Source organism: Leuciscus leuciscus (assembly GCF_965113295.1).
Source record: "Leuciscus leuciscus genome assembly, chromosome: 19".
Lineage (NCBI taxonomy): Eukaryota > Metazoa > Chordata > Actinopteri > Cypriniformes > Leuciscidae > Leuciscus > Leuciscus leuciscus.
This window is the reverse complement of record NC_138743.1, coordinates 34265305-34287344: the sequence shown is the minus strand read 5'-3', so window position 1 is coordinate 34287344 and position 22040 is coordinate 34265305. Positions and strand designations below refer to the sequence as shown.

At 37.7% G+C, this 22040-nt stretch overlaps 2 protein-coding genes across 3 annotated transcripts; both read right to left on the bottom strand.

The window, feature by feature from the left end:
• Window positions 1-172: 172 nt before the first annotated feature.
• Window positions 173-13213, bottom strand: gpr63 (G protein-coupled receptor 63). The gene is made up of 2 exons (XM_082147982.1): window positions 12371-13213; window positions 173-7590 (listed from the first exon to the last, which is right to left on the bottom strand). Exon 2 carries the CDS (start codon window positions 7502-7504, stop codon window positions 6269-6271), a length of 1236 nt encoding a protein of 411 aa, XP_082004108.1. The 5' UTR covers window positions 7505-7590; window positions 12371-13213; the 3' UTR covers window positions 173-6268.
• Window positions 13214-14071: 858 nt separating this feature from the next.
• Window positions 14072-19095, bottom strand: ndufaf4 (NADH:ubiquinone oxidoreductase complex assembly factor 4). Of its 2 annotated transcripts, none has more exons than XM_082148028.1 (3): window positions 18908-19095; window positions 17657-17744; window positions 14072-14809 (listed from the first exon to the last, which is right to left on the bottom strand). In XM_082148028.1, exons 1-3 carry the CDS (start codon window positions 19051-19053, stop codon window positions 14492-14494), a joined length of 552 nt encoding a protein of 183 aa, XP_082004154.1. In that variant the 5' UTR covers window positions 19054-19095; the 3' UTR covers window positions 14072-14491. The 2 variants fall into 2 exon arrangements, with proteins under 2 accessions (XP_082004154.1, XP_082004155.1); XM_082148029.1 differs by having other exon boundaries at window positions 14150-14809; window positions 17657-17751; window positions 18918-19095.
• Window positions 19096-22040: the final 2945 nt, after the last annotated feature.

Here is a 22040-nt window from a genome sequence, read left to right as displayed (position 1 = left end):
GCACACATTTGAAATGTTGCTTGTCTATGACCCATTAAATAAAGTTAATTTAAATATTTTTCCATTGTGCCTGTAAAATCATACATGACAGCTGAGATGTACAAATATAAAGGATTTATAGGACCAAAAAATAAACTGTTAAGTTGTAGTTCTTTGTAGCTGCTAAATGTGGGGGGAAATGTGAAAGTTTGAGGTCAAGAACCCTCAAGTTACACACATGACTCATTCAATCAAAAGTGTTTTGATCATATAAGGTTTTCTTTTTCCTACAAATAATTAGCTATATCAAATCAATGATATTTTGCATCCTATTCAAATGACTATAAACGAGCTCTCTGAAATAATATTAATCTAATATGCCAATTGACTGTCAAACGGGCCAAATTCAGAATAGTGTGAGTTTACTGCATTTTTTTTATAAACATCAAATTTAACTCACCTTACTTTGTTCCGCATGCCAAGGTAAGTAAAAAAATATTCAAGGGTTCACATCGAGAAAGGAGTTTCAGTGCATTCCCATCACTAGCGGGTTATCCACCTTTTCCCTACGCCTCATGACGCTTAGCTCAAATGATGGAAACAATCAGCCAAAGTGAACGCAATAAGCATTTTCAAAAACGGTACAATAAGATCACATTATTTTACTAACCCTTCAAACATAGAACATTAAAAGGACAATTAAAAGTGTAAAAGCATTAACAAATGACTACAACAATCATAACTCCCAAATTAATTTTCCGCAGCAATATTACTGACATGATGTGCATTGTAGTCTAATATCTGTATATTATGAAACATGTTGATTAATCAAAAATGTTCATCACCTGGAACATTGAGTGATTTCAAAGTGCTTTCCGTCATTTTGACAGACAATAAATATAGTAGACCTTTTTACCTGCTTTAGAAACATTCAAGTAAACACTGCTTATACAGATTAGAAGTGAAAAGGGGAAACAATTACTGTATCCGTGTGAAAAACCTGGAAAGTGAGGGTTTGGGGAGAAAAACGAGAGACTTAGTAAATATTAATCGATAGATTGTAAATTAAGTCAGGAGAGCAGACCTGGATCATTAAGCTTAACACTCATTGTTTTCATATGAGCATTCTCTCAAAGAAGGAAAAGGACAAAATAATGAGAAAATAATCCACACAAATATAAATGTAATGAAAAAATAGCGTATTAAACAGTGGAAAAAGAATTTTTCTAAAGTGACAGCAGCGGTTAAAGTTACAGCATCTCTTGCCTCCTCTGATTCTGATTCTGATAGACCACGGCTGCGTAACGCCCGCTAAAAAAGTATGTTCTATAAAGTATGAATTTATTCCGGACGTAGCCTACTTCATTTGCCACGTTATCAGTATCACGTGAGCTTCCAGAGTCAGTTGCGTCGCGGTCGCTTCAGTGCCAATCACAAATCCTCTCCTGTGGCCTCATGGGATAGTAAAGTGTCCATCGTATGCCGGAAGAAGTAGGTCATCCAGGTACTTTCTGCTTACACGTTTACGAATACTGTGAATTCAGACATGCTTCTTTTGTTAAATACTGTTTTGTAAAAAAAAAAAAAAAAAAAAATTGCTATGTGATTTCAGATGCAGTCTAGCCTACATGTGCTGTGGATTTGATAGAGAATGAATGGAGGAAAGTCACGTTAGAGGAGGCAATTCTGTATCTGAAAAGGAACTGAAATCTGATAATTAAAAAGAATATCTGAACTTCAGTTCACAAATAAAACATACCCAAAATGTTGGGATTTTAATAGTGTAGTTTTTTTTTTTTTTTTTGGAAAATGTATCCGCGTCGGATAAAACTGGAACATGAATTTACATTTGATTAAAGAAACTGAGGACACTGCCTATTGTTTTCAAACCACTGATTTATACATGTCAACCAATGTGCACCTGGCAGTGAGTAATTCTGTATAGAAAGCGTTCATCTCAAGAGAGCCTTTTATCACTACATCAAGTGCCTGCTATTCGATTCAGGTGCTGATGAAGGCCAGATGAAGATGAAGGCCACACCTTCAGTAAACTAGAATAATCTGGTATAGTAAGGGCATAAGCACTGAAGTATGTTACAGTCGGAACAAGAATAAAAGAAACGCCTGAGCTGTCGAGGCATCTGAAAGCGATTTAAAGCCACATTCACACTATTTAAAGGCCACCATTCAGCTGTACATATAATAATGTACAGATCGAGAAGGTAGACCGTCTAAATTCATCATCGCTGTAGGTCTGAGTGAATGTGAATGTGTGCTATAACCCTGTTCAGGCCTGAGGCATGCTGGGACCATACTTAGGATATTCCAGGTATAGAAAATGGATTGATGGACAAACAAATTCACAGAAGGACTCATATTTCGGATTCTATAAATACAACAACAAACAGCGAGCCTCATAATTATGATTTCACACCCGCCCACATTCCTGCAACCTGATTAAAATGTGCCGCCGTGTAAATGGATATTTTCTCGCAGAATGGATTAACACTGCACTACATCTAATGGGTTTCAATTATGAATATACACTGATTATTCTGAAAGCACATCAAGTACTTTGACAGTGAAATATTACATTTGATTAATTGTTTACTTGATAATTGTAACCAGAAATACATTTTTATATCACAGATTTCAGATTGAAGAAAATTGGTTTACTCAAATAGGGTGTGGTATATTTTGAGGTCTAATATGATCTGTGAAATGGATTTTCATATGCCGGGTTTGATACTGGGTCTGCTTTGCAGGATTTCTTGGTTGGTCCAGATGGCTATTATTGTATATGTGCACAATTTCCACTCCTTTACATTTTTGTAATTTTGCCCTTTTCTTTGCAGTGTCCAGGGACCGGTTTCTTATACACTTTTGCTTCTTGTTGCCATGGGAATAGCAGGGAGATGATGTGTAACTTCGTTTTTTGAGAACAACAACAGAAGTTGAGAGTGAGAGTGTGAACATAGTTAAATACCTGATAAGAAAAATGTTAAGACCCAATGAACACACAAATACACTTCTAAAACTATAACACTCTAAAGCTCAATTTATAACAATACATGCACACACAGCAAGAGCACAATATATGATGAAGCATATTCATAAAATGTACTAGAATGAAAGTTATATTATAAACTGGCCCAGTCAAATCCCTGTTCCAGAGACACTCGGATATGAACGGATGTTAACATTAATCACTTTGCCCTCTCAGGCAGAAATGTCAAAAGTTGATTAACTTCAAGACTTACAGAGATAAAAATGATAGGTTAAGCTTATTAATCTCTGTTTGGACACATTTTAATACATTGTTTTTCATATTCCCTTTTTCTTTTTCTGTCCTGCTCCTAACAACTACAGGCCCAATCACTCCCTGTGCCGATGCATTGGTGAAGTCAACAGTTGGATGTGCCAGAACCTTCTTCAGTTAAACAAAGACAAAACCGAGGTCATTGCGTTTGGAAACAAAGATGAAGTTCTCAAGGTGAACGCATACCTTCACTCTAGGGGTCAAACAACTAAACATCAAGTCAGGAATCTTGGTGTGACACTAGACCTTAGTTTCAGTAGTCATGTCAAAGCAATAACTAAATCAGCATACTATCATCTGAACAATATTACAAGAATGAGATGCTTTGTTTCCATACAAGACTTCTATACAAGGGTGGATTATAGTAACGGACTCCTCACTGGCCTTCCCAAACACACCATAAGAGCAGAACCAGAACATATCAACACATCACACCAGTCCTCAAGTCTTTACACTGGCTCCCAGTTACATTTAGGATTGCTTTTAAAGTGTTGTTTATAAATCACTCAGTGGCCTATAGGACCTCAACACACTGCAGATATGATCACTGAATATAAAGAGCATTCAGATTTTCGTGATCAGGTTGATATTTATTTTCATTATTAAGCAACTGCTTTATATTTTTGTTCTGTGTGATAAAGTGTAAAATGTGGTTTCAAAAAATTTAAATGAACATAAATAAACAAAATATTAGCAAATATACTATGAAATTCACAAATAGAAACAGGTGAACAACCTGGCCAGGTCCGGCCACTACTCACAGTTGTAAGTGATTGACATTTCTTGAATCTGAAGTGAGTTGACAAAAAAATAGCTTTTTGTTCAAATTGACAAATTAAAAAAATACAATTAAAATTTGATGCAACCCTGATGCAAATGTAGTTTTTAATAATTCATATAATTTTATAGTTGGAATTAACCATGTATGTTACTAACTATACTATTTCCAGAAACAGATGATTAAAACCAGAGATTTATAATATAATGGTATAGCCTAGCCTATTTAATCATTTTCATTTTATGAAGCATGGGAGAAATGTCCTCCTAATTTTTTTATTTTTTTTTATTCTGAAAGACTGGTATGAAAATATGGACAATAACCATTGTAATGTAATCATTTCCCCAATATTACATTTTGGAACAACTGCATATTTTTTTTTGCAACAAATTATATTTTTTAAATGTTTTGTCAACTATCATTTACTAAATCGTTTTTAAATGTGTGTGTGTGTGTGTGTGTGTGTGTGTGTGTGTGTGTGTGATCTAAATCATTTAATTATTATGTTACTGATATTTCAAGATCACAAAACACCCCTGAGAAACCATGTTAAATGTCAATGTTATAGTAGCTTCTCCAAAAAACAAAAACTCCCACGAGAGAGTGTGTCAACTCTAAGTAACACAAGCTGGTTGCCAAGTAATACATACTGTTGCTAAGTAATGGAGTTGCACACATTGGGTCTGATGAGCTTCTAAAGCCCACAGCATCCTCATTAGCGGTGGCTGGAGAAATAATCAACCCCACGAGGGACACTAGCGAAGGAACATTACCTTTCAGACTCCATAAAGCTTCAGGGTTTATCCTTAGAAAGAAATCATCATCTGAATGCAGCGGCACACTACAAAGGCTCACACCGACCTTGCTCCAGTCGCAGCTGACAGAGGGATGAAACAGATCCTCAGACGCCAGCCGTTTGACATTTCAAAAAGATATAATAAACATATCTGTGGTTGGTTGTTTGTTGTTGTTTTTCTTTATTGACTTTTAACGCCATGTCACCAGCAAGCAGTTGGTCAGCTGTTGTTCATATGATATATACTGTACATACCTGTACTGTACTGTACACAAATACTGACAGGGTTCTCCCACTTCTGACCAATAAACTTCTTGACATTTCCATTCATTCGTGACACCAAGGGGGGGAAAAACCCTTCACGATTACACTCACAACAAGCAATAACTAGAATGGAATATCCATGAATTACAATTTGATTAATTTCCATGATTTTATTCACCTCCAGAAATGGAAATCACAATAAAAAAAATAAAAAAACACACATAAAAATCATGTACTGTATTTCCACAAAGTCTGATCAGATTGGAACACGCTGAATAGTCACCTTTGTCAATTGCCTTTTTTCCACACTGAAATGAAAGTAGGTATGCATGATATATCGGAAAAATTTGATGGAAAATTTGACTAATATCTTAAAGCTGATAAATAACTAATTATCTTATTTTATCCATGGCATATGCAATTTGATTATTTATATGCAAGTATGATGTCCAATGACTTGAATTATTTAGGCAGTTTATTTTTAAGGCAAATTTTATTTAGTTTTTTTGGAAAGTTGGCCCATTTTAAAACTTTTAAACTGTATATGTTTGATTTATGTTAAAGTGCTTGGGACATGGCTTTTAATGGTGAGACTTTTGTTTTTTTGTAATCAGGCTCTCAAAAACGATATAAAAATTTGGATTTGGATTTAGATTTATCGGCCAATATATCCGTTATCGGCTTCCAAATTTAAAGAACTGTCAGTTATCGCTATCGGCCAAAATTTTCATAATCTGTGTATCCCTAAAAAAAAAAAAGAATAGTTGAACAATCAATAATAAAATTAAATAGATATATGTTAAAGTGTAAACCGGATCACAAAGCCAGGAAAAAAAACAAATACAGCACACAAAATATAACATTCAATGGCATTAAACAGAAGATTGCACATTTTCACCAAATATAGCAGCACCTGACTGATATGTACTGAACAAACTTCTAGTAAATTCTAAACCCTATAAAAAACATTGTGCAATTAAAGTAGTTTAACTGTACAGGCTTCTTCTCATCTGTACAATCTTTTACAGCTAAAACATCCCGCAGTTTTAAGAAAGACCAAACAGATCACAGCTTGATAAGACTGTACCATACGAATTACAAAAGACGCTTCAGGGTTAAAAGAGGTCCTCCACTACACCACGGAGCGGTGGTCCCCGCACACATAAACGGCACTGGGGCGGATCCGTCTCCTCGTGTGGCCGGGCAACTGCGGCAGGAACTTGAAGTACTTGGGCATCAGGTCAAGGCAGGCGTCGCGAAACTTCTTGATACGCCAGTAGTAGATCAGAGGATTCAGAGCTGATTTGAGGTAGCAAATCCACAGCAGCCACGTGCTGATCTCAAAAAAATTCTGCCTGTAGTAGAAGGGGCGACTGAATGTGGACAGCAGGCTGTAGGTGGCGAACGGAGCCCAGCATGCGGTGAACACCGAGAACAGGATGAGGATGGTGGTGAAGGCACGTGTTTTGAAGCTCATGTCGACGTTCATCTGAAAGGGTCTCTGGAGGCTCATCAGACCCAGTTTGCTGGCCTGGCTGAGGCACACCGAGTCCGGGTGGGAGTGGATGCGGAGCGCGTTGTGGCGGAGTGTGCTCAAGATGCCCATGAACGTGTACAGCATCACCAGGAACGGTACAAAGAAGAACACCAGCATTATCAGCATCATGTAGGCATGGTAGCCCCGGTCCGCCGTGTACCCGAAAACACACTGTGGTGCTCTGGGGGGAATGTCCAGGGCCGGATGGCCAACGGAAAGAGGGAAAGAGAAGCAGAAAGACAGAGACCACGAGACTGCGATTAACACTTTGGCCCTGCGCGGACTTAGCTTGTCCTGCTTTTGCACGATGATTAGGAAACGGTCCACGCTGATGATCAGTAAAATCGCTACTCCCTCCATCACGAACATCCAGAAGAACATGGCTGACACGCGGCAAAACACCTCTCCGAAGATCCAGTGCGTGGTCACCATTGTGACCAGGGCAAAAGGCATGTTGAGGACCGCTAGCATCATGTCGGCAAAGGCGAGACTGGCCAGTAAGATGTTAATAGCGGAGCGCATGGCGGCTCTCTGGTAAACCATGGCGCAGACCACCATGTTCCCGAGGAAGGCCAGCAGCAGCACGCAGATGATGACCGACCCGAAGAACACCTGAAGGGGCAGGTTCAGGCCCTGGACGGGGTCCGGCCCGACAGCTGGAGGCGTTGTGTATCCCGATAGAGTCCGGAGCTCCAGCGAGCTGTTGGCTTTTGCAGAGGAGTTCTCCATGGCTCTTGTACCCGCTGGCTGGGTCAGCGCCCTCGGTGGGGGGGGCCGGGTGGCGCTGGGCGGCCCTGAAGCCACAAGCAGACTAGTGGAGGAATAAAGCATTCTTCTTTTTGCAGTTACATGGTAAAGAGAGCAAGCTCAGCCTATCGGACAGGTCGCTAGCACACATCTCAGCATGGAGGCAGAGCCTGGGGAAGCAGAGAAAAGGAATTAGCTTCACAACGTCACAAACTATCTAACATGTAACACAATATAGAGTCGCAGTAAAGTGATGATGCCAGCTGACTGCAGGTTTAGAGTAGGTTTATTGTGAAATAGTTATACATCATCACTCTATCTCCACATGGCATCCAGTCGCTTAATGGCTGACACCAGTCTACACCAGATGTGAGCGTTGCGTTAAAAGCAAATAGAATTCATTATAATCACTGACGCTGTCTACACTGAAGTATACAGATGTGAGTTTCGTTTCTGACGTACTCCACACACCTGAGTCTGTCAACAACAGGACAAACGGAAGAGTTTACGTAGCTTGTTTAAGACGGTACAGATTCCACAGCTTCAGGAACAAATGGATGGTTTATTTCTCATTTCATCGCAGATCGCATCAGAGGATCATATGCTTGTTCAAATCATTTGACTCTAAATTGTTTTGTAAACGATGAAGAGAAAGTTTGCAACAACAACAAAAAAACCTAGTTGAAAAATTAAGCAGCCAACTGTGTTGGATCTGACAGCAGCTACGTCGCAAACAATTTCATAATTATATATGACGATTTGATATGAACGTTTTCAAAATACTTTGTTTTAATAATCATAATTTAAAAAAAAACTTGTCATGCCATGTCATCTACATTTAGCATTATTAATCAGTATTTCATAATAAACAAAGTTAAGTTCACCTAAAAATTAAATAAATTCAGTAATCAATTAGTCTCATGTCGTTCCAAACCCATAAGACTTTCAATCATCTTTGCAACACAAATGAAGATAATTTGAATTAATCAAGAGATATTTCAGTCTCCATTCATTGAAAGTCTATTTACCCAAAACTCTAACGGTTCAAAACGTTTATGAATATGAAATCCATATGAATAGAGCGATTTAATCTGAGTCTTCTGAAAACACACAATCACTTTATATTATTTAATTCAGGCTTTTGTTCACATAAACATTGATCAACGTCCATACATAAAGTACTGAAATATGGTAAACGCAAGCTAAACCCTACATGGTTGACGCACGAGAACAAACCTCATTGGTTCATGCAGAAGCTCAATCGTGATGTGTAACACGAGAAGGAACCTCATTGGTTCCTGCAGAAGCTCAAACGTGATGCGTAACACGAGAAGGAACCTCATTGGTTCTTGCTGAAGCTCAAACGTGCTGCGTAAAACACGAGAATGAACCTCATTGGTTCTTGCAGAAGCTCAAACGTGCAGCGTAACACGAGAATGAACCTCATTGGTTCTTGCTGAAGCTCAAACGTGATGCGTAACACGAGAATTAACCTCATTGGTTCTTGCAGAAGCTCAAACGTGCTGCGTAACACGAGAATGAACCTCATTGGTTCTAGCACGTCAAGCAAGCATGTTTAAAGTACGGAGCCCCTGAAGGGAAATGCAGATGCATTCTTTGTGAGTGAAAGGAAAGTTTCTCGGAGAAATGCAAAAATGTTCAGAGAGAACACATTTCTAGTTGTGTGCAAAACCATGGTGGACATTATCGAGTGAACTCTCAAATAGCGAACCGTTTTTATAAGATACTTGTTTTGAGCAAAATATAAAATTGGTGCAGAGTTCATAAGGAAACCCTGAACCCTCATACCCTATATTTTGTCGCATGGCCTTCTGCCATAGATACTGTAGTTATCAAAATGTAATAGTAATAAGAATCTACTCTATCTATATTTTGATCTGATCTGGATGTAGTCTTAGACAAAAATGGTTATGGGTTAGAACTTTTTGCTCAAAATGTTGCTTTTTTTTATGAAACTTAACATTCAAGTGTTGATAAAAAAAAGAATAGATTTTTGGTTGTTAGTTTAAAAGCAGAGGCAATGTTCTTTCTTTTGATATAATGCATGTTCAGATATTCAATACAACAAAATATGTTGGGGGCTAATGGTCATAATTTATGTCCATCATTATGTCAAGTCACCTTCATTTATATATCGCTTTTAACAATATAGATTGTTTCAAAGCAGATTTACAGTGATAATAGGAAATTAAAGTAACAGAAATCAAATATTTGGACTGAAGAATTTTCTAAAATTTGGTTGATCTGTATGGATTTGCTCATTTATTTTTACCTCTTTCACTGAAGAATATAATACAATTATTGGTTTAGTTTTAACAGCTGTCCATCAGACCATTAATAGCTAGATGTCATTTATCTGAGCCACTGAGCTTTAATAGCAGGACTGAAGAATAATCACAAACCTATATAAACCCAGCTAACGTTCCGTTCTAGCTTTGGCTAACGTTCTGACAGGGTTCTCTCAAAGTTCTTCCAGTAACATTAATAGAATGTTTGTTCAATGTTATTTAATCGTATTAATGCTCTCGAAAAGTTACCACAAAAACATAATTTATGCATTGTCTGTAAGGTTTTTTTAAATGTTCTCATAATATTGGGATAAAAAGTTCTTAGAACAACATTCTAGGAACATCCTTTAAATATTTAGAACTAACTTAAAATGAATAAGGTTGTGTGTGCCGTTATGCATGTTAAAAGAACATCCTTGGAACGTGGGAAGGTTTTGTAGCCTGCCTCATAGTTACAGTTCCCAACATTTCTCTTTAATTAATGTAAAGGTTATGCAAGTGTAAGAATTAAGTACTTTCAAAACAATGTTCATGAAATCACAATATAGGCTAATGTTATTTGATGAATGTTCTCATAATGTTTTCTGAAATCATTCTTTGAGCGTCTTTTAAATATTAAGTATCACAAAATTGTTGGCTTGAAAATGTCTCACGGTTGGATGCTACACAACAAAATCCCCTGTGTTTAACAGCGCTCATTGTGACCATTAGTGATGACACCTGATGTTAATGAGTAAATCACTGAAGGAAAGAGGAGCACCGCTGTGGTCCTGTAGGTCCATGGATCTTTTTTTCCATTCTGCAGAAGAAAGTAAGTCTTGTTTGGACTATATGGAATAACGCAATCCCTTTAACCGTGTTGTTTTAATTGATCAATAATATTTATTCAAGACTTACAGCCAAAACAATAAACCACAAGAGGCTGTGTTTTTCATTGATTGTACCATGGATAATGCAGAACATAAAGTGGAGAGTGAGACAAAAAAAAAAAAAAAAAAATCACTTTAACACACAGCCTTGAGACTGAGCGTCCTATTACTTTATAACAGCTGTAACATACTTTGGTATTTTATATTTCTAAAACTTAAAATGAAATGTATTAATAGTCAGAATAAACAATTTTGCCAAGGATAGTTATTTAGCCTAACTAAAGGCTGATTTCAGTTACAAAGCAACATACCAACTGGGCACATTCATATGGAACTATATATGCCCAAAATATGTTTTTCCCCATGATTTGGCCTAGTTGTTAATGGAGTTGAAAAGTCCTGGCTTAAAGTGTACATTTTCCACTAGAGGACAAAGAGGGCATTTTATCTGGCAACCTGGCAAAAGGTTCCTCTACAAAGGCTAGGTTTAAAATATTTTTCAAGGTGCCACTTTACCCAAATGCATCTATGAAAACCAATGAGAGAATAAGACACTTTTATGCTAAATATACTCACCCACCCACATGCAAGCACCCATGCAGCATACTCGTCTCGCACACACATAATTATCTTCACACACACACACACGCACGCGTCTGGTTCCCTATCTTTGTGGAGACTTCCATAGACGTTATACTGTACAAACTGTAGGCTATCTCACCTTACACTAACCCGACCCCTAAACCCACCCATCACACAAAACTTTCTGCATTTTTACATTTAAAAAAAAACTCATTCTGTATGATTTATAATCTTGTTTCCACAGGTTGAAGTCCCCACCGGAACAGAAAAACAAGCACACACACACACCGGCATATCAGGAGAAATCAGATCACTATTTCACCACGATCTTGCAATCGGCTTGTATCGACTCAGGAGTTTCCACCTTGACCTACATTCACAGGTCTTGGCTGATGATTTTCTACCAAAGTAAACAAGAAAGAACATGTTTTTGGGATATAACATGATATCAGACCAGTCTCAAATAAAAGGTGTCTGCATTGAAAGGTCTCTATCTTGTTTAAAAGCTCTAAGAAAGAAGTCAAACTGAAGTGGAAATCATCTCACAGCAGACTATCAGTGGTACAGTATAAGCTGAAACCATAGTGACAGCAGAGGAAACTCGTGAGCGAATGACAGTCGTGTATACTGAATAGTTGTGGATCCTAGCAACAGGAATAAAATGATTAAGTGTCTCTTCATGTATGCTTGGGAAATGTATCCCTCCATTATGAAGCACAATCACTTCAAGAGGCCTCAACAGTAGTCCAAGACTGTTCGATGTTGTGAACCTAGAACATCCCTCCATTTCTAAAAGCAGCAGTTTTGAGACAGAAAAGGCCTAGCCAAGGCCAGACCAGAAGAAGATGATACAGAATGAAAAGCTCAATGAATTCCAGATACTTTCTGGATCAAAGCCTCCAGACTTTCATCTCAGATGAATAGGTGGGAAAACAATTGCAGAGACATGATTCGTATTACACTTTGACTCCTTACAAATGGTCTCTTTCTTTTCTTTTTTGCACTGATGTTATATTTACCCAGAGAAAGGCTTGCCTTGCACATTGCTTTCAATTTAAGATCTGAAAGATTCACCTTGCAAGTGGATCAACTGATTTAAAATGGAGGAAAGAGTAGACAACATCACAATCGTATTTGAATTGTTATATAGTGCTCTCTAAACACAATCATTAATAAAGTTGGTGTTTTACCTTGATTCTCCTCTGTGACTTGTTTGAAATAAAGGATGCCGCATCATTCACATCATTATTCGCTGAGATTCAGATTCACATCCTTCTCTCGCCAGATGTTTGAAGCTCCGACAACACAACATTTCCACATAAATATATACTTATTTACAGATGTTAAAAGCTCTGTTTCTTCGCGTATTGGTGTAAAACCAGACTGACACAGCTTCGGTTTAAAAAGACTAACCTTAAACGTTTTTTTTTTTTTTTTTTAAAGCATTAAAACATTTGAATTCTGACCGTTTTAGCGTAATGAATCAATCAGAAAACCCCCGTGTAAACATATGTCTAATCTTAATAATCTAAACAGCCCTGAGAAAACTGCTTTAAACTGCCTCGCTGTTTTTCCGAATGCAAACGCTCGTTTTAAACGGAGAGAAATGCATGATACATTCTGTACCCGCGTCTCGTTCCTCATATGCATCCCAAACACACCGTGACGCTCGCGCTGTCCGCATTCACCGCACGCTGAGAGGAAACCAATGACATTTCAGTGCCGGGTTTGATTGACACGCCGTTGACCAATGAGAACGCAGGAGTCATCCACTGGTGTACTCACTGTGGCCAATGACCGCCGTCGGTGCAGCTGTGTTTGGTTGCGGCGGCGGCGGGACGGGTCGGGTATCAATGGGACGGGAATTTATCTCGTTCAGCTGAGTTCATTCAGTGGTTTCGAAATATTTAACAAAATGAAATGAACAACAGACACAGAAAAGCATAGCGTTCTGATTTAGTGATGAGCGAAACGAAGCCATCTGAAACTTTAACTCGAAATGCGCACACGAAAAAAATCTGCTGCTAACGATACATACAATATATATATATATATATATATATATATATATATATATATAAGGAGGGAGGATATATTTTATTAATATGTTATGCTATGGACTCAGTTGTTTACATCCAAGATAGTGTCTGCCCACATCCGGCCCACGTCTGGTACATGTGGATGCAACGCAAACTTTTTCTTTTCTTTCATTCACCAATCAATTTTTTTAATTTTTTTTTAACCAAACTTTGTAAAAAGATTATCCTCAACTATGTTATGAAAGATATAGCGGAATTTATATACCATGGAATATGTGGGTAAAACGGCCATAAATGGAGTTTCCCATTCAATACAATGTATCTGTATAGCGTATTAGCATATTAATGTGTTCTTGGGGCAACATGTAAGGAAAAAACTAGTGCAATAATGGGAATAATAAATGGCAAAATTTTCATAATGTCTAATATCTCATAGGAATATTGATATATAATTTCTTTCCCTATTCACTTGTGTCTCCCAAAATGTCTGATAAACATGATGTAAGTCCTGGTCTACAGTGGACATGTATGAAATAATTGCCCTGTTTTGTAACAAAGTCATAATTTGATTAGAAACCCCATAACATTTTACTGAGATGTTGATTGACGACAATTTTAAAATTAGTCAGATTGAAATGATAATTACAAAATATGATCATATTTCCATAAGAGTGCTAAATTTGATTACTAAATAAATGTCAGGCAATTTTAACAAAGAGACGTTAGTGTCATGGCAAATACTCCAAACATTTGGTACCTCTGAAAAGCCCTGAATGTGCTCTTTACAGGACATTCAGAAATTCACTAAAATATCATGTCCACCAGGAGTGCAAAAAGTCTTAAAATCAAATATTCAAGTATGGCAGAGAGTAACTTTATAGAATGTTTCACCTTGTACAACCTTGTTAAATTCAGTTCACTGGATCAAAATGCAAGGGCAGCTGATTTATTGTCTAACAGCAAACATAATATAGCATTTCTGAGCCAATTTCTTTATCGAGAAATATATAATCTGCACTGATCTGATGCTGATACTATGATATGACATAAGATTTCCAGAAACATTTACATTGATTTATATTAATTATCTTATAACTGAAATAACCATTGGGATATGCCATGTTTAAATAAGACAAACTAATAAATAGACAGGCCCTTCAAAAACAAACAATATACACAACAATCAAAATGTCAAAACACTTATATTGAGGCAATTATCCATTGTGCGTTTCAGCGACGACTCGAGTCTGTACAGAACGGCGCTCACGTGTGCTAAGAATCCTTAATCTGCTTCGTCTCCTCGGATTTTGGTGGAATGATTTTGACGTCAAAGGGAAAAAAGAAATCTGTCAGCGCTTTGGCATCTTTGGGATCCAGAGAGAACTCTAGTGCCAGCTTCTCTGGAGTCCATGTTTTAGGCATGCGTTTGTGGTTGTTCAGGCCGGTTAAAGCTTCCACAAGCGACAGTTTTCCTTTGGGAACATCAGTGACATCCGAGAAACCATAGGGGTCGCCGGGCAGACTGAACTTCAGCAGCCGGCGCTGGGTCTGAGTCTTGACCACCTTCATCGGAGCGGATGCTGCTTCACCCTAGAGGAGCACAGAGCACAGAGTCAGTCACACCAGCAGAGGGCAGCGCACACCACCTGAAAACCACAACCTGAGCTGCTAACAAGTGGATATATGAGATTACAGAGGTGGACTGGCCTGGGACATCAGCCGAACAGGTAAACTCATCGACTCACTAGTGCACTTTCACAGCTTCACAGGGCCCTATCATACACCTGGCACAATGCAGCGCCAGGTGCAACGCAAGTGTTTTTTGTTAATGCAAATTGCTGTTAGAAACTTCGCTTAGCACACCGTTATCGGTGTCTGAAACGTCTGTCAGCGGCAGCGCGTTTTCTCACTCGAGTATGTGGATATAGGCTAACTGTTTTTCTCAACATGAAACAATATAAACACGATAACCATATGCTGACTGACTCGAGTGTGTACATTCTGTACGATAATAGATAATCCTCACTAGAGAAGCGTTCAGTTTTCCTCCATGTGAAAAGCGAATCCGCCACGGAGCGACCGCAACTGGCTTTTAAAGGGAATGGGAGATGAGACTCTGATTGGTTTATTGCACGTTACGCCCAAAACACACCCATTACTCATTAAGAGAATAGGGACAACCCTTTTAGACCATGTGCAGGGTGCAACATTTTTCCTGTTGTTAAACTAGCAAAAGTGGATTCGACACACGCCAGATGTGCATTGTGTTTGTAACTCAAAATTTACCTCCAGTCTTTGTGCTAAGCTAGGCTAGGCTAGCGGTGGTGCGTCAGACAGAGTTACGGCACGCACGGAGATGAAGAGGGTATGTATGGACTTATCTAACTCTGGGGGATACGGTGAATAAGCTAAAGTCCCAAAAAGTCGGCGTGTTCCTTTAACATTGAGTTTTATGGTCGAAATGAACACCCACCACGAAGCACCAAATGCAGGTACTTTTCTATTTGGCCTGTGAATTTCTCACTCAGAACAAAGCATTAGAAAAACTGGCAGAAGCCACAGATCAAACTGAAGTGGGAAGAGTGCATGAACTCAGTTGTCTAAAGCATGAGAGCACTTTACATGAAACACTTCAAACATAAGCTTGTGGGTGGCGGATGCGAAATATTGCTGGCCTCTTCCAAGTTAATAAACACATGCATTATTAATTGTTGCTTAGATTTAATCCATTTTACTGTAATACAAATGTACTATATTTCACATAACTTAAAGGGTTAGTTCACCTGAAAATGAAAATTAATTCTCACCCTCAAGCCATCCTAGGTGTGTATGACTTTCTTCTTTCACAATCAGAGTTGTATTCAAAAATATCCTGGCTCTTCCAAGCTTTATAATGGGAGTGAATGGTAACTTAGATTTAGAAGCCCAAAAGAATCTAAGTTACCATTCACTCCCATTATAAAGCTTGGAAAAGCCAGGATATTTTTTAGTATAACTCTGATTGTGTTTGGCTAAAATAATAAAGTAAAATACCCCTAGGATGGCTTGAGGGTGAGATAATCATGGCATAATTATAATTTTTGGGTGAACTAACCCTTTCATGGCCTGGATTTCACAGACAGGGCTTAGATTAAGCCAGAATTAGGCCTTAGTACAAGTAGGACATTTAAAGGGATACTTCACCTCTGGAAAGATGAATGTGTATTTAAAATAGGTCATTTATGTAGAAGAAATGTGAAATTATTTTTTGAATTTGGAGCTTTCTAGACTGAGAAAAGCCAGAAAATGTATTTTTGGCTCATGTGGATGAAAGACAACAACTCCCAGAATGCACTTGCTTCGCTGCCCTAGGAGGCCACTCCCAAGCCACGCCTACCGGTAAGAGAGCGCAGTTGAAAACAACAAGGCTAGGCTACCAGTGAGACTCCGTGACGAGTTTGCCCGGGATTTCGAGATCGCCCAAAATGTCCGGGATTCGGCTTTTGCGTTCTACAGTCGCCATTCATTATGTTTACTGTGGCGAGCAGGACGAGGCTGAGGGGCGCGGGAGAACGGCGCGAGGCCAGTGGCGTCATCACTGAGACGCACCGGTCTCGTATCTCTCACGGAGGAGCGGGAATTTTCTTAGCAATGTTAAAACGCACATCGACCGATCACTTGTTTAGCGTTGATGTAAACACTACATTCAGATTCACCAATCGGAATGAATTCAGTTAGACTGAAACAAAAGGTGTGCATGTAAACAATGAATGGCGACTGCAGAAAGCAAAAGCCGAATCCCGGACATTTTGGACGATCTCGACGGCCGGACATGTCCGGGAAAAAGAGGATGGTAACCCCTACTACTCAGCTTTCTCCTACTACTCAGCTTTCTCCCCAGAACAAGAGCCAGCTAGCTTAGCTTCCAAAGAAAGATGGCTGACACGGTGTACATTCTGTGAGTGAGATCCCTCCATCTATGGGCGGGCTGAGAACATGCGGGACAGCTCCTACTACTGGCTGTAGTCTTTAGCCTCTGGCCAGAAAATCCTCCATATGGAGGATTTTTTCCAGACAAAAAATGCATAAATCTCTCGTCTCAGGGGGATATGAGGGTGGAAAGCACAGTAATTCGAAAATACTACAGGTTTTCTACTAATACAAAGCTTAATGCTAAATCCTGAAGTATCCCTTTAAGTAGCTTTTATAAGCGTGCCTTACATTTTTTTACTAGTGTGCATCTTGAGTTAGGTTAGAAAAATTTAAAATTAAAAAAATTATGGCAGTGACATATTTTAAGTTGCTTTCAGTTAGAACAGCTCAAACATGCATTTTATTCTGGGACTAGATTAAGCAGTCTGTGAAACCGGACATAAGAATCTGAATTAATGTGATACTACAGTAAACCAACTGATGACTATAATTGTACTGTTGGTGAAATGATCCCAAACTTCAAACCTGAGGAACTGGATCGTCAGACTCCACATAAACGTCCTTGAGCATTGACAGCAGTGGGTCATTCTTCTGGTGAATCTCTTCTGCAATGCTGTTCACTGGCACAGAAACACATACGTCAGATCAAACAGAAAAATGTGTAACTTGTATTGCCAAAATTATGTGAGCACCCTCTTTTAACAGGTCTGGCTACTCAATGGACACCTCTGGATCTAAAGCAACAGAGAACAAAGTGTTGAATCTGACCTAAACTAAATGGCTAAGTGGGGAAAAACACACGTGTGTTTACATGGTCATCCTCAATGCGATCAAATTTCATCTTGACCAAAACTGGACCGGAGCTCGGCTCACAGGACGCTGTCGGGGGTAAGTCATGGTCAATGCACCACACTGCTTATGGGGAAGCTATAGAGATTCATGTCTAAAATCCTGAACTATCCCTTTAAGTAGACAAACAACACGTAAAGACAAGAATGCAAACGAAACAACATAATCTGCTTATTTCTCTTAAAAGAAAACACTTATGTTTGCAGTGGTTATAGGCTAGTTTTAATGTGATCTTTAGCAGAATGTTTTTTATCAGTAGGTTTATAGTTAAATGTTAAAGTGCAAATTCATGATCACCCTATTGTTTCAATATATAATATTCCTATTACAAATATGAAGAGATTTTTTTTTTTTGCCTTGATATCCAAGGACATACATAAACAGATTTAAAAAAAAAAAAATTAATACAGGCTTACCATAGTAAAATGGGGTAAAGAACGTACTTCTGTGTATTTTTTTATTGCAATGTGACTCACATTTTTTTTATTTTAAATACAACTGGATAAAACAACAAAAAGTGTACTAGTTGCTCCATGTTTCAGTGGTGAAAAGAGGAGAAATATGGATATAACTGCGTCCAGTCCACTCTATTACAGCTAAGGGATTGTCATGTATGACAAGCAATATAATTTGTTGTCACTGAAAAAATTATAATAATAATCCTCTTATCGAAAGTGGGTGTCCACAAACTTTGGTGCAGTAAGCAGGCTATTAACACAATTACATAAATAGAGTTAAGCTAATTTTGACATTAAACAACAACACCTGTTTCGAGTGGTTATATTGAACTAATTTCGGTCACGGATGTGATTATAAGTCATATATCTTCTACGAGACATTGGGCATGTTCCTTCACCCCTAAACCAGTTCTTATGAGCACAGGTTATATGACTGTACAGGTTATATGACTCTAGAATACTCTAACACACTCTCTCACCCGCTGCTTCTTCTTGTGGTAAACTGCCTGATGTTGGATATCGCGGTGCTGCCTGAGGTTTGGCTTTGCTTATTTCTCGGAAAGCGCGATTCTCTAAATTAAAGTTTCTAATCATGCGTGTTACTCTTGAGCCCATGCTGGAAAGATCTCCACACAGAGGACATTCCTCTTCTTCATTTAACTCTACTATCAGACACAGGCCGCTCATTACTGCCCTCGACTGGCTGATTCTGCAGTTGACTCGCCATATGGTTTTGTTTGTTTTGTTTCTTAAAATGTTATAAACATCAACATTACACATTTTTTGTATATTTACAAATATTAATAATTATACCGAAAAATATGTCTGTCACACACACACATTGTGTTTTCATGTTTTATGGTGACTTTCCATAGACATAATGATATTGTAAACTGTATATCCCCCTACACAAACCCTAAACCTATCCATCACAAAACACTTTCTGCAACACATGTTTATCCATTTCCTGCACGGGGACCGCTGGCTGGTCACCACAGTGTGGGTGATCTCAGGTTTTACTATCCTTGTGGGGACAAAATGGTGTAACATAAACCTGTGTTTTGATGAATAAAATGTAACAAAAAAAAAAAAACAGCATTTATTTAAAATAAAAATCTTTTGTAATATTATACACTACTTTTCAATGTACACTGTACAGTCTAATTAGTTAGATTTACTTTTTTTTTTTAAACATGCAAAACGATTGCCTTAAAAAAACAAGTGAAATAAGAATAGTATGTTGTACTGACAAATGCTTATGGTTCACTTACACAAGAGTTCTATTAACTAAAAAAGAACTGAGAGTACTTGATAATTTACTTTAAATAACATTGTATTGTGTTTTGCATGCTGAATGTCTGTGTGACTCAAGCATGGTCAATTGCAAGATATTGTCAAAAACATAGAGGGACTAAATCAATTAAAAGTTTCACCAGGTGTTTATGACCTCAATGTTAGCAACTAAATTCAAAGATCATTATTTGACATGAAACATAGTTATGTTATATATCATTTATAAGATATATATATATATATATATATATATATATATATATATATATATATATATATATATATATAATAGTTATTACTTTCCTTCCTTTGAAAACAAATAACTGTGATATATTATTGCATCAAAAGAAAGAGAATTACAATAATATAAAATAAGTTCCAAGTGCCAAACCAATAATCCCCATAATGGTGAGTTTAAACGAAAACATTTTAGGAAAATCAGCTTATGTGATGTTCTATCAAATTTGTCAGTTGTATTGACAATTCAACATTAAGATGACCGGGAAATCTGTGAATGCAAACTGAGAAAGATAACAGCAGAAGTTGAGGAAATTAGTTATTATTATTATTTTCTTGACAAAATGGTACTCAAACCAATCAATTAATCTTAACTTGGGTTTTCTGAGTAAAAAAAGTCACATATGTTAATAGTACAGATTCGATTTTTACAATTAAGTTTAGACATTGAGTAAAGTTAACTAAAAAGTTTTAGTTAGAATCACTGTTGGATTTTAATGCATTGGGATTGGGATTTACAGACATTCTAAACTCTATTGAAGTTAGACAACACGTGTCAGTTGTCATAATCATACTTTAGATCTAATATTATCACATGGAATCAGTGTTGATGCCGTTGAAATTCTGCAGCAGAGCGATGACATCTCAGATCATTATCTAGTCTTACTCCATTTAGCCAAGACTGCAAAACCGACTCCCTATTACAAATACAGTAGAACTATCACTTCAGCCACTAAAGATTGCTTTATTAATAATATTCCTGATCAGTTTCATCTCCTCAGCATCCCAGATACGTCTAACCTACCCATAACCATTTCTAAATATATGTACTTTTATAAAGAAAAACATAACAGGCAGACAAGTGTAATCACGATAATGTATTATTGCAAAAATGTCAAAATCCAAATGAATATGTGTTGCAGTCCTCTATGTCATTACAGTATTGAGCTAAAGAGCAGAATTAAAAAAAATTGCAGGTTTTCCCACTTACAAAGCATGCAGAAGTCTGTCATTTTTATCATAGGTACTCTTCAACTGTGAGTGACGGAATCTAAAACAAAAATCCAGAAAATCACATTGTATGATTTTTAAGTACACTGTAAAAAATTTGCTGTTGTTATGCAGCTATTTGCCAGTAACTTACTGTAGATTTAAATCAATGTTATTTACTGGCAACAGTTTGCTCAAAGTTAAATGAACATTAAACATTAACAAGTCTTTGTCTTTACAGAATAAAACTATAAAATAACAACCTAATGCAAAGCATTCTGGGAACCAGAAATCTTCATCAACCTTTTTCTGTTATTTTCCTTCAGATTTTGGTTCCCAGAATGCTTTGCATGAGGCTGTTATTTTAGTTTTATTCTGTAAAGATAAAGACTTGTTAATGTTTAATGTTCATTTAACTTTGAACAAACTGTTGCCAGTAAATAACATCAATTTAAATCTACAGTAAGTTACTGGCAAGTAGCTGCCAATAATACTGTAATTTCTACAGATTTTTTTAACAGTGTAATTAATTTGCATTGTATTGCATGACATAAGTATTTGATACATCAGAAAAGCAGAACTTATTACTTGGTACAGAAACCTTTGTTTTCAATTACAGAGATCATACGTTTCCTGTAGTTCTTGACCAGGTTTGCACACACTACAGCAGGGCTTCTGGCCCACTCCTCCATACAGACCTTCTCCAGATCCTTCAGGTTTCGGGGCTGTCGCTGGGCAATACAGACTTTCAGCTCCCTCCAAAGATTTTCTATTGGGTTCAGGTCTGGAGACTGGCTAGGCCACTCCAGGGCCTTTAGATGTTTCTTACTCCTTAGTTGCCCTGGCTGTGTGTTTCGGGTCGTTGTCATGCTGGAAGACCCGGCCACGCTAACGATGCTTTTGGGAAACACACCCCAGGATTGGGACTATTTTTGAAGAAAGAAGCTGATTTTGGTCAGCAGAGGGCACTAAACTCTAATCAAAGTCATTTAGACACACCACACTGTGCAGTATGTCCTGTGGCAAATGTGGTTTTATAAAAAGTCATTTCAATTTTTTGATTATAGCTATTATTTTACACT

What these genes read in the sequence shown, in the direction of transcription:
- gpr63 (XM_082147982.1), bottom strand. Translation starts at nt 7,504, where the DNA reads ATGCTTTATTCCTCCACTAGTCTGCTTGTGGCTTCAGGGCCGCCCAGC.
- ndufaf4 (XM_082148028.1), bottom strand. Translation starts at nt 19,053, where the DNA reads ATGGGCTCAAGAGTAACACGCATGATTAGAAACTTTAATTTAGAGAAT. An exon ending in GAAGCAGCGGGTGAGAGAGT is followed by an intron (nt 17,745 to 18,907) that starts GTGTTAGAGTAT and finishes GCCAGTGAACAG; the next exon opens with CATTGCAGAAGAGATTCACC. An exon ending in CTGACGATCCAGTTCCTCAG is followed by an intron (nt 14,810 to 17,656) that starts GTTTGAAGTTTG and finishes GTGCTCCTCTAG; the next exon opens with GGTGAAGCAGCATCCGCTCC.